We start from the raw sequence: 12378 nt of genomic DNA, 5'->3' as shown, positions 1-12378 counted from the left end.
CCCTGAGTACCCTAGGCTTGGCACGGGGTATATAGGCTCCTCAGCCTCCGTACCTCTGCCTCCGACCCTAAGGTTTACTCTCTCTCTTGTAGCTCTGCTACACACCCTCTATCCTACATTCCCTCCCTGTGCCTCGTGCTTCCTGCTCGATACCTCTCACAGAACTACAGAAACATCTTCTTGCTAAGCTAAAGCAGAAACTGCTAATTTCTAGAGATCAGGATTACTCTTAGTAGGCGCTAGAATATAGTAAGCTTTTTTTACTTTACTCTTACTATTAGATTAACTTACAACGTGCTAACTTTAGTTTAGTACTACTAGCAGTCTCTTTACGTTTGCTTAACAGGCTCTATACCCTTACCTGCGTAGAATTAACTAGAGGGTTGCTATCTAGGTTAATTTAACATGTCTAGGTGACTAGGGTTGCTGTAACCCTCTGTTTTAGGCCTATTGTTGTCCTGTTACTCTAAAGAAATAAGCTAAAAGCAATATTTCTATATAAACTTAAGGCTTTAACTTACTAGTAGTTAATATGTAAGAAGAATTTATTAGTATATTAAAATTTTTATCAAGATTTTAATCATTTGTATAATATAGTAAGAGGAAAAACGAGATCTAAGGAATGGTAAGAAATTCCTAATTTTTGCACATGATAAATGCATGCCAAGCAATTTAACACATGCTTGACTCAGCCTTGAGGCTCCAAGGGACATCTAACCAACTTGCCCTTTCCAGCGCTTTCCTCACTGACTCGTTGACCTTCTGATTTATCCTACTCTTCATGTCTGCGCGTCCTATACAAATTAGAAGCTCACAATCTTTGGGAGTCTTCTTGCTGAGAACGCATATATATTCAGTACCAATACCTCGAGTACCAAAATTTGTATCTAGTTAGCATCCACTCTAATTCCAGCAAGAGGTTTCAATTAAGTTATCCCGGTCATGTTCTACGTTATGTGATAAAGTGCTGTAATACGGGTTGCAGCTCCGGTGAAACTTAGCCTTGGAAGGCTGAAAATGGGCGTTACCACGTGGATTGCACAGCCTCTGAAGGCAGGTTCAAAAGGTTACCCGTCGCGTAATTCTTCGCCTTTCAAATCCCCAAATCGAATTAACATTTCTGCACAGATGGAACCTACACCAAACGATTCGAACGAAGATCTCAATACCACGAGGAAAAGAAGACTTAGCTCGGCTGACGAAGTTTCAACAAAACGAAGAAGGATTATAGCCGATGATGAAGATCTTAGCGAAAAGGACCCTGATTTAGATTCTCCTGAAAGGCCCCAAAGCCCATGGAACCGTGACAATGAATGCACTCCATGTAAAGAGCTTGGAATTGTCCAGATTATGGCTAAAAGACACCCTAAAGAGAAAAGTATAAAGCCTGATGCGACTTATGGTTCCGCAGCCTTCCTTCATCGTATTCTTTTCGATCCGCATGATGTAGCTCAATGCGATCTTTGTTGGTTCGACGAAATGTGGACTGCCCACAGCGAATCATTCATGGCCACACATGTTAACTGGACACATGAACGAAATATGGAGCTGCCTCAGACATTTCGCTTCGAAACTAAAGGACCCAACATTTGCTTTGTTGGGATTGACCGCTGCAACGATGTTCAATTTGGGGTTACTTCCTCACGAAAGGCCCAGGGGCACAGCCTCTGGCATATTCGACTGCCTAGAGTCAACATCGTTGGGCTGAATCCCGACTACGGGTCCATTAAATCATGGCTTGGCTGTTGTACTTTGCGTCACCTCGGGTGCAAACCAGCACGACCTGCAGGTTTGGAAGCAATTCGCGTCATCGATGTATACGAGCGAACGGTTCAACCTTTGCCTATGAATGACGAATACTTGGCGCTGAGTTACGTCTGGGGTAAATCTGAGCAGCCGAAGGTCTCAGAATTTGGCTCGCTGCCAGGAGCTCTCCCTTTGACTATTGAGCATGCCATGATAGTTGTTCGATCATTAGGTCATCGGTATCTATGGGTTGATTCAGTTTGCATCGACCAAAGTAATGCTGTCGACAAGCACGAGCAAATACTATTGATGGGGAGAATCTACCGGGGAGCTTATTCTACTATCATCGCTCTCGGCGGTGCAACCGCGAATAGCGGTATTCACGGCGTCGAACAGCAACCGAAGAGGACGCCGCAAATTGAGGCTCACTTTGGAGAACACCGGCTAGTCTCTAAACATCCCAGCCTAGAAGAGGAATTAAAAAGATCGGTGTGGATGACACGCGCGTGGACATACCAAGAAGGCCTCATGTCGAGTCGATGCATCGTGTTTACAGAACATCAGGTGCATTTCGTCTGCAATGGGATGCAGTGCTCCGAAGATCTTGGAAAATTTGCGTCATACGGACAGGAGGACAACAGGTCTCTATTCCGGCCACTTATTAATCCACTAGATTCACCTACTCCGTTGCTCGACGGGCTATCTCCGTACTTCCGCAAACTCTCAGTCTACAATCACCTTATTGCCGAGTACACTAGCCGAAGGATGACAAAAGACGACGATGCTTTGAAAGCTGTCTCTGGCCTGTTAGGTCAACTACAAGGAAAACTATTTCACGAGGGATTTTTGTTTGGCTTACCCTTGGAGAATTTCCAGCAATGTTTAGTTTGGAAACAACTGCTTCCTGGCTCGAACGAGTTACGCCAAGTCCGGCGACGGGCCCCGAGCCAATTTCCTAGCTGGAGCTGGGCTGGTTGGGAGCTACAGGGAGGTGTTAAGATCACCACCCTCGACACTAGACGCTTACGGGACTCGATTATGGCCCCTATGCGGGTTGTTTATCTTGGTAAAGCCATGAATCTGTCTGAACCGACTGAGGTGACCACAGCAAAGGAGCCAACTCGCCGCGCTGAACTCTACGAAAATGTAACTAAGCTCTTCATGGAGACTCTACCAAAGCTACCCTCAGATCCAGCATCGACAAAGCCGGAATCGGATCACAACTGCGTCCAGCTTGACACTTCGCTCGAAATCTCCGGTATCGTGCTCAAATTTCCGCTGTCGAAATCAATGGTACCAGAAGACCCACCCTCTAATGTCGTTCATGACTTCGATCTCTCCCCCTTCGGCATTTGCAAGTGCTCAAGACACCAATCCATCTATAAGGAAGGGAAATACTGGCTCAAATCTTGGCCCAACTATCATAGCGAATTCGCCTTTGAAATAAGCCCCGTGCTACCTCTGCCTTCCAGTGTTATCCTATTCGGCGATTTTCTGCTCGTGTCAGCTCTGGTGGCAGATTCCCTTGTCGTAACACTGGACATGATCTTTCTCTCGCCTGAAAGACACCTCTCAAATTCGTTTTCTAGAGCCGGGTATGCGAGGCTGATTGTTTCCATGGACGACTTTCATAAACTGTGGACGATGGTTCGGCCGGAGTATAAGACATTTTGGTTTGTGTGAACGAGGTAGTAGCGTGTAACATGTCTTCTTACCCTCTAAAATTTTGTTAGAGGGTGTTTAATGATGATAAATTGCTTACTACTACAGTTGTTTAGAGCAGACCCGGGTCATCGCCTCAATCACTGTGGGGGAAAGGGCATCTCATTGTTGGCATATTAGAAAGTGGTACTAGAGGTTGAGTGACGCGCAAAAGCGTGTTTGGAGCCTGCTGCCCTCGTTAAGGCTTGTGGATTTGATTTACGTATGATGAAACTAGGGGGTAACTGTTCAATGGCTTGAAACCGCTACATAACAGAACGAAGGACTTCTGCATGACAAGGCTAGAATCCATCGAATAATAGGTGCCTGTTCTATACATTGCTGCTACTCTAGGAATATTTCTTGAGAGCCCTAGCATTCGCCTATTCGCTGAAGCCCTAGCTCTACAAACTCATTCGAATTCTGCATGCAGATCAGACCCCAATCAATACGTAGAACTTCTAGATATGACCCGAAACTCCGGCTAATTCCTTGGTGCTCCTAGTCACATTTACTTTGGACCCATCTAGTGTCGTAACCTCACACTTAACAGTCTGTGGGCGGCCATGCGGCCAATTTTTCTCATCGTCGTAAAAATCCTTGATGGAGGTTGGATACTCGGACCGGATAGTTAGACGATTGGACGTCTAGAATTTGCAGATATATACTATCGAAACCCCTGCATGAAAGTTAAGTTCTGGCATAGCAGTGTCCCTATGATTTGGTCACGTATCTGCTTTGCCGTCTGTTGTTTTGGCGCGAAGGGCGAATCCCAACACCATACGTGATCTTAAAGCCTGTCATTTGTAGGTATGGTAAGTCTTACCAACGCATGTTTAGGTGTGCTCACTATTTTGAAAGTAGTAGGTGACACTGTTGATGGCATTCCACTTCACCATTTTGGTGCCCCATACGTCTCAACCTCCTCTGCAAAACATGTTAGCAGTTCATTTGACATAAATACTGGGGGGGTCCTTGATGCACTCACGCTTTCCCGCTGGGATGGTTTTAACCTCCCATGCTGAGCCACCGGCGATGATTCCATTGTCGTGATACCAATCATCGATCGTCCAGTCTCTCTTGTCGAAGTTGTACACTTGCACTCGGATCCAGTCGTCTTTTTTAACTAAGTAATTGGCCACCTCAAGTCCCGGCGAGACTAGGACTGAGACGATGGTGCCTCCTAAGAAGGCTGAGATCTTGGGAAACCTTGCCGCTACGGACAAAATTTTCTCTACTGCCTTTGACTTGGGCAAATTCTTGAGCCAGGCCTTATCGACCTTCTTTTCTGCCTCTTTGAGTGCCCTGATTGCTGCATCAATCTGTAGCTTTGTCCCGTTATCACGTGCCCTGTCCAGTGCAGCAGGCCCATTACCCTCTCAGCACTAGCTGTTGCAATCGCAATGGCATCATCTGTCTTCTAAGTCAGCGCGGACAAGATCTTATGCTCTACAACCGCTCCAACCCCCGCCGCAAAAGTTTGGATCGTGATATCATCAATATGATCCTTCCACCACGACAAAGGAAATGATCGACTGCCCTCCATTTTTGGTCATTGTTCCGACCTCAACTGTAGGATTGAATACCGTCTTCTCCCGCTGGTCAGCAGGCGCCGCTTGCTTAGCAGTTTCGTCCTGCTTCACATGGACCCAGAACATAGCATCTTTATTACGCCATATCTGGATCTCCCGCCCATTCTAGTCTGTGATGATATTGAAAGCATTCTCGCCTTGGTCTTCGATGGTAGAGCGGATGGGCGAAAGCTCATTCTTGAATTTTTTTTTTTTTTTCCATCAAGCGCATTGAGAGTGCCGAAATCCAAAGTTCTCAAAGCGTTTTCACGCTCTTTGGAGAGGAGCTGGACTTCATTGGTCTTGATGTCATTGGATTCGGCTAAACTTAGTCAATCCTCAAAAATACAAGAAACCATGATATGGAAATGAGGGATACCTTCGTCTACCGCTGCTGCGTCTTTGATCTTGTTTTAGTTAAATTAGTTGTGCCCCAATGCTTCTTAAGTTCCTTCTCTATGATTAGAGAAAACGCTCCATGCAGGCCTTCTTTCTCCCGCTATCATGTCGAAAATCCTTCTCAATAATTCTACCAGCCAGCCACCTGAGCCGGTGGTGAATGCATTTCAGTCTCGCATATGTTGGTGTAGAGTTGCAAACTTCGCCCTTGTTAGCCCGAGCTGAGTCAAGATGCGTGCATGTGCGAATACAGCAAAGAAAGGCGACGCCCAACCTGCTATAAGCTGAACAGCTCTTTAATGCATCGTAGATCCTCTATAATCCACTTTTTCCCCATCGTGGGCGATTCGAATCTCTTATTGTCTATCACTTGCCGCTTGGCTTCAGCCAGCTGAGCGCAACCTTTGAGAGCGATGTTCCCCATTTTGGGACAGCAATTTAAGCCCGAGGAGAAGCTGGACAAGCCTAACAAATTCGGTATCCTGAATTCGAACATTATTAGCGACGACTAGCCTAACGAAGCTGGATTGGGAGCTACGCGGAACGGCTCGTAATCAAATTTAGGATAGAAAACGCATACTTTTCGCTTAGCTCCACTGACTGCACGACCTCCGCCTCACCTGGCGATCAAATCTCTCGTCGAGGCGATCAGCCCACGGCATATGCTGTAACTTCACTGCCACTACGTTGTCTATGAACCAAGCTGGCTCTGCTTTGTGCGGGGCTTGGACGGTGAATCCGAAGCTTGCAAGGACACTTCCAATATATCCGACAAGCCACATCCCACTAAGTTGCCTCTTCAATCTTTCACAGATCTATTTTCGCCTTCTTGAACAATACGGATGTCACCTGATAGTAGGGCCATCAACTGGGCCCGTCCAATGCCTTGCAGTATGCGAACCAAGAACTTGACGTCTGTGACAGGAGCCGTCCATGCCACCACCGTCCTTCTCGTCCATTTCCTTTGCTCTCAATGTGTCTGCAACCACTCAAGAATCCTCTTCTCAATTTCCCAAATTGTTCTTTCCAAAAAATAATGTGCCCATTCCCATGCACTCCCACATCCCCCAACTGCACATAATTCAACTTTGCGCTAGCTTGCCTCAGATACTCCGCTATACAGTACTCATACGGCATATGATAACTTCCCTCTCCGGTTGATATGGTAACCGGGATCTTGCTTAAATCCGCTAACATCTTCGCCGCCTATTTCTGCAATATGCATTCGGTAGAACTAGAGTCTCGGGCTAGAATCGCTACAGTGCTAAGATTTGTTCCCTCCACACCCACAGCTGGGCCATATGGGATGGAAAGGTCAGCTGCCCGAATGCCCGAATGGTACTAGGGGCGGGTGCAAATTCGACAAAAGGTGGGCCAGCAAGTTCCACGGTCATGCGCGGAGTTGATTCAGCCTTTTATCGCCAATCTGCTGCCCGTATGGCTGGGACTGAAAAATTTGAGGTTAGAAACACTTGTTCTACGGCCTTATATAGCAGCCCCCAGTAAGCTAGGGTATTGAGTTCCTCGCTCCGTTGGGTATCAATCTGGAACTGGATCTGCCCAGCATAGAAATTGCTGAACACCGAATCGCCTTTCTTCCCCCCCCAGGCCACTGTGTGTGCAACTATGCCTGTGGCTAGAGCGAATGGTTTGCAGTAGCGGCAAAGTAGTGTTCGATATCTTAGGTCCAAAGAAGGAGCATTAAATCGATGTCGGGACCCATGGACTTCGGGCTCGCTCGGGCTGGTCGGAGAGGTAGGCGTTGTAGCCTTTGGAGAGGAAGTATGAAGTCCAGCGTGGAAAGCCACTAGGTTTATTGAGGTAATTCGTCGCTATTTGTGTGGCACCATGAACAAAGACCAAAGGGTGTGGCCAGGTGGGGTACAAGGGCATGAGTTTCTCAAGGTATATTTGACTAACCGTGTATTCATTCGTGGAGTCGACACTAACCTGGCCTATATTAATGGAAGGAATTGTTCTAGGGGTGACTGTGAACACGAATGGTGATGTTGACATATTGCCCTCCAATGTAGAAGTAATCACGTTTGTAGGGACGTTTTTCAGGCCTCCATCCAATTTCCCTTAAATGCCCAGGTCCCTAAGGGCATGTCCGAGGATATCTACGACTAGCCATCATTAAAAGTGCATGGTGTTGTCCTATATTTACATCTCTCTCCTTGTCATGTGTAAAGAGAAGTGAGTTCTCCGCTAGAGAAAGCAGAGTTGACTGACGTATGCGGTTACGAGGTTCCCTGTTGAAGTTATTTTTGCATTTCACAGCAGGAGTGTCCACCCTCATGAAGTTCCGGTAATAGCCAACGGTAGAGCGAAACCCAGAACATGAGAATTGCAAGCACTTCGCTTGGTACGTGCTCTCGTCGATGCTGTTAAACCTAAGAACAAATGTAAAATAAGAACAAATGCAAAAGAAGAGACTGTTACTTTACATAAATAGTATTTATAGAACTGCTAGGTGCACTAACTGGTGATCAAGACGCCGAATAAATGCCAAACTCTGACGCATGCCCTATTCATTTCTCTTACCACGTCCTTAGATCCGCCAGGTTGCCCCCCCCCCCCCCCAATTGTGTTTTATGTTATATGAGCGGAAATCTCGATGTTCACCCTTAAATATTTTAGCTTTTATTTTTTCCCTCTTTGTCTCTTGCACTGTCTATCCACCATAATATGATCTGCTCTTATTAAGGGCATTCGTAATTTCTGGACCTATTCCTTAAAATTGTTCCTTGCTTTGAATTTGAATGCAGCAAAACCTGAAACATTTTTAGCTAGATTTGGCACAACGAACACGGTCGGTTGCATCGAATCTTGGATACTCTCCATTCCCGTGTCTTTGCTCTCACTTGAACCTTCCGCTTAAAAACCATCTTGCACTTTTCGCTGGTAGATTTTCCGAACTAGCCTGGAGGTTCCGCTACGCCATCTCAGATATGATTAGTAAGTCATACTTTCCAGAGAACACGGCATCATTCTTCCGTATCTTTACGGAGTGGATGAAGAGGGCGTGTTTTCGGATGATATTGCTTACAACACTTTACAAAGTACATTATTGAATTTATTTCCCCTAATTTCGATCCTGAGTTTCATACTTCTGCTACCTTAAGTCACCCTCCACCGGCTTCTTGGGCTCATTTTTTAGACCGCACTAATAAATGTCAGTCAACAAGTTCTTCCTTCTACTGCAGTTTGGTCTTATACTCAAATTCCGAGACTTTATTCTCCCCCTTGGTACATTATGCGTTATCCCACTGTCTAGCACTACTGCTCTCGTTCTATTAGCCGGAGTGCGAGCTATTCCCCTTCCTAATATTAGCAAAATCTCACCCCGTATCTTACACGAGCCTTTCGAGAATGGCTGGAAGAAACGCAACCCGAGCTCAGATATACCAGCAGTATCCCACCCCAAATCTTACACGGGCCTTTCGAGAATGGCAAGAAGAAAACACAAGACGAACGCACAAGACGAACGCAGATGTATGACAACGACACTCGTACGCACGACCGTTCAAGGACTGTTTGAGGCTTTTGGGAAACCATAACAGGACAACCCAAGCCCCCACCCCCTGTATATGGTCTCTCAAAGTCCTTTGATATTTCTATTCTCATACTCTGTCCCTAGGTTTGAGTCATTGTCTGTGGTCATCATCCAATTCTGTGAAATCATTGGTTTACCGGATCTTCTAGTGTGTCTGTGGGTGGATTCCCAGAGTAGCCCGGCCAGAAAAATAGGCGGCTAGTGACAAAGAATCTAGGTCTATCTAGGTTATAGATTATCCTTGGAATCATTAGGCATATCCTCGGGTTCTAAGGGAATGATGTAATTTAACCGCGCCCCTTGCTGACATAAGTCCGAGCAGAGGGCGTCTCAACGTTAACGCGAAAACACAGGACCAAGGATTTTTTCCCGTTTCAATGACGACTCGCGTCGATTAGCACAATTAATGATTCGTATTCTCCTATACTGAGTCTCCATGCCTTCAATATGTCGAGGGACGACTCCATTCCGCAATCTCCATGATGCGATGAGGCTACACCCTCCAATCGGTATCGTCCTTTATCTCCGAAACCCCACCTCAAACGACGACATTTGAGCTTTGCCATTCAACACAGCAGCATCAACCTTCGTCGTGCGCATAACCGACACACCTACAATCTGATTCTTGAGATGACGGAGCTCCTCGATCTTTGCTATGATGTCTTGATGCGTATCCTCGAAGAGGTCGGCCCGGAAGACCTAGCCGCGTGTGCTAGAACGTCATGGGGATTCAATACCTTTATCAAAGATAATAAACGCTTGTTTAAAGCCCACTACCTTCGGAATTTTGTGTGTATAGTGTCAGTTCATTAGTCGATCCCGCTGATTATAGAGTAGGATGATCCAAGGAGCAGCCCGTCAGATCCGGATCCGGACTGGATTTCAGAGTTGCAGAAGTTAGTCAAGTGTCAGCAAATTCTTCGATCGGAAAATATGGATGTGAAGGTAAGCTAAACACAGAGTATAGTTTACTCATGCGAATAACTCTGGTAGAACTAACACGACCAGCGAAACCACTTCAAGTTTGTTGCGACAACGGTCGAGAGACTAATCTGTTCTGCATCCAGCAATGAGTGCGACTCGCTAAGCAAAATACAGCTGACTAAGTTATTCGCAAATTCGCGGAATTTGAATGCGTTTATGTATAGATCCTCGTTATATCAACGAGCAGGTACTCAGCTACAGCAAGCGGCAGACGATGAAGAAGACCAGCAACTGAGCGCCAAGCTCCACTGTCTCTACGGGGTCCCCCTTGGCCCCCTCGGAAGACGGTCACTGTCCACCCACCCATATGCCCGATCTCGGGTGTACGATCTCCGAAACTACACTGACAATACTTGCTGGGGTCCATTCCGCGAAGATGGATCTATGAAGGTGGACTGGGAGATGCTCGAAGCTCTCATGATTGACCTGGGGTACAATTCAGGGACATGCTGCCAGCGCTTGGTTCATCGGTTCAAGCCCGTATGGTGCACCCCCTTTGGAGGTATCTCTAAGAATCCCTTGGCAGATTTTTATCCTCCTGGTACGCCAATGGAACCCGATATTCCGCTTGAGCTTAGGGATCCTTACAATATTTCTGGAATTTGGCTACGAGTAAGCGGGAATCCAGAATCGTTTTAAGATTTAATTGCTGACTTGGAAATAGATCGTGTGTTTCCTTGGTAAATCATCTTTAACATTTGGTAGGGGACAGCACCTGACAAAACTTAGATTACACTGATCTATATGCGTACAACTTCGGATCTGACCAAGTTCTATCGGACCAACCAAGGGAGCCGATAAATACCGATGAAGCCATCCGCCATATCATTATGCGCTTTAAAGTTACCAAGGTCGAACCTCCAGGACGATTTGATAATCAAGACCTCCCAGTTGTCCACTTCACAGGGACCTCACGCTCTGTTGACGCATCTTGGGATCCGAATGCAAACTCGAGGATTCGAGGTACCGTAAGACTCACTCCAGAAAGCGAAGTGCGATGGACCACGATATCCGTATTTTACGGGTAAGTTGCACTTTTTCCATGCTGGCCTCGAGAACTTATTATTACTAACTGATATGTAGCGGAGAGGAGAGATGGCGCAGCGAAGGAATCCAAGTCGGTGGGCCAAACTCCAAGCGAGGTGTCATCGGCACATGGTTCGATAAGGACTACAACCCCCACGGTCCTGCCGGTCCAACTTCATTCTGGAAAGTGGGCGACCAGAGGGTCAGTGTAGATTCGGACGAGGAATCCAGTGATGAAGAGTCTGGCCATGTCTTGTAGGGGGTGAATGAACTGTAGGTATTTAGTCGCTCCGCCCCTTGATCGGCTGACGATGTCTGTTGTCACGCTAAATGGGTTGAGAACATGTAGCCACCTCAACATGTATTCCATGTATGCAGTACATCTACAGCCAATAATCATATTGCACAGTAATATCAAACCAATTAAGCAACATACTACGACTTCCGACACTTCATACAATTTCACCTCTCTCCTTACTCAGTAAGTACTCGTTGCCTTTCTTCTTCATTGTCCTAACTTTTGCAATGTGCACTCTCTTGTTTCCAGCGTCGCCAATCTACTTGTAATCAATGCCGAAGTGCTTCTTCCCATCCCCTCCTGCGAAAAATCCCTGACTGGAACCGCTCCTCTGGTCGAAACAATCTAGATTCTAAATATCCTTGCTCGAAATACTTGCCCGAGATATTCAAAGCTGAGCTCGTCTGCAACGCTTCGGCAAAAACGTAATTCGAGCCCTGGTATCAGTTATAATGAAGGGACCTCCAACTAACATAGGGAATATTAGGCTGAGTAGATTGAGAAAGGAGAACTACGCAACCTTCTAATCGCCGTTCTTCATAGCCTGTATGGTGGACGCTCCAGGTATTTCCCACAAGTAGTTTAGAAGCAGACTGTCAGATTCGGATGCATCTTTCCAGTATATATCCGCAAACAGTTGGCTGAAGCGGAGGCCCGAGATTAATTCTTCCCATTACACGGGTGACGAAAAGCGATACGGAGAAAACGAAAACTTTATAAAAGACGAAGATGCTCAGGCCGAGGATATTGGCTGCGTTTGGACGAAATAATCCAATATCCCCTATCAACCATGGTGCCGAGACATCTGAGGTATATTTACGCTTGGCACTGGAAGGTGTGGTGCAGTGGAATTGGAGTCAGGAAGTCTGACCACACGATGCTAGTTATTACTCATGCTGAAGCCGCCCTTCTCAACTCTTCTAGAAAGTGCCAATGACACAGGCTAACAATGCAAAAAGTATGACTAGAAACCAATTTATTACGTCTAGAGGGGAATACATCGACAACTCGTAGTAATGTTTTCGGGAATTAGAGTACAATTGCTGACATTTGCGGAATAGAAGGGGATTACTGTGTACAGAGCACGAATTGTTACG

At 46.2% G+C, this 12378-nt stretch overlaps 3 protein-coding genes across 3 annotated transcripts; 2 read left to right on the top strand and 1 right to left on the bottom strand.

Moving 5' to 3' along the window:
* Positions 1-1734: 1734 nt before the first annotated feature.
* Positions 1735-2346, top strand: BDR25DRAFT_204076 (HET-domain-containing protein; the record flags this gene model as incomplete). Its single annotated transcript, XM_033684430.1, has 1 exon — positions 1735-2346. A coding segment is annotated over one exon (612 nt), but the record flags the coding sequence as incomplete, so codon positions are not given.
* A 1192-nt stretch (positions 2347-3538) lies between these two features.
* On the bottom strand, positions 3539-4993 carry BDR25DRAFT_366598 (uncharacterized protein; the record flags this gene model as incomplete). Its single annotated transcript, XM_033696965.1, has 4 exons — positions 3539-4094; positions 4274-4296; positions 4436-4797; positions 4884-4993. The coding sequence occupies 4 exons, from the start codon at positions 4991-4993 to the stop codon at positions 3909-3911; spliced, it is 681 nt and encodes a 226-aa protein (XP_033549439.1). The 3' UTR covers positions 3539-3908.
* Positions 4994-9348: 4355 nt separating this feature from the next.
* BDR25DRAFT_259061 (uncharacterized protein) lies at positions 9349-11370 on the top strand. The gene is made up of 6 exons (XM_033686564.1): positions 9349-9762; positions 9811-9918; positions 9982-10569; positions 10622-10637; positions 10687-10981; positions 11041-11370. Exons 1-6 carry the CDS (start codon positions 9604-9606, stop codon positions 11240-11242), a joined length of 1368 nt encoding a protein of 455 aa, XP_033549438.1. The 5' UTR covers positions 9349-9603; the 3' UTR covers positions 11243-11370.
* Positions 11371-12378: the final 1008 nt, after the last annotated feature.

Source organism: Lindgomyces ingoldianus (genome assembly GCF_010093535.1).
Source record: "Lindgomyces ingoldianus strain ATCC 200398 unplaced genomic scaffold BDR25scaffold_11, whole genome shotgun sequence".
Taxonomy (NCBI): Eukaryota; Fungi; Ascomycota; class Dothideomycetes; order Pleosporales; family Lindgomycetaceae; genus Lindgomyces; species Lindgomyces ingoldianus.
The sequence above is the reverse complement of the archived record's forward strand: the minus strand, read 5'-3'. Positions and strand labels throughout refer to the sequence as shown.

What these genes read in the sequence shown, in the direction of transcription:
- BDR25DRAFT_259061 (XM_033686564.1), top strand. Translation starts at nt 9,604, where the DNA reads ATGACGGAGCTCCTCGATCTTTGCTATGATGTCTTGATGCGTATCCTC. An exon ending in CGGAAAATATGGATGTGAAG is followed by an intron (nt 9,919 to 9,981) that starts GTAAGCTAAACA and finishes TAACACGACCAG; the next exon opens with CGAAACCACTTCAAGTTTGT. An exon ending in ACGATATCCGTATTTTACGG is followed by an intron (nt 10,982 to 11,040) that starts GTAAGTTGCACT and finishes ACTGATATGTAG; the next exon opens with CGGAGAGGAGAGATGGCGCA.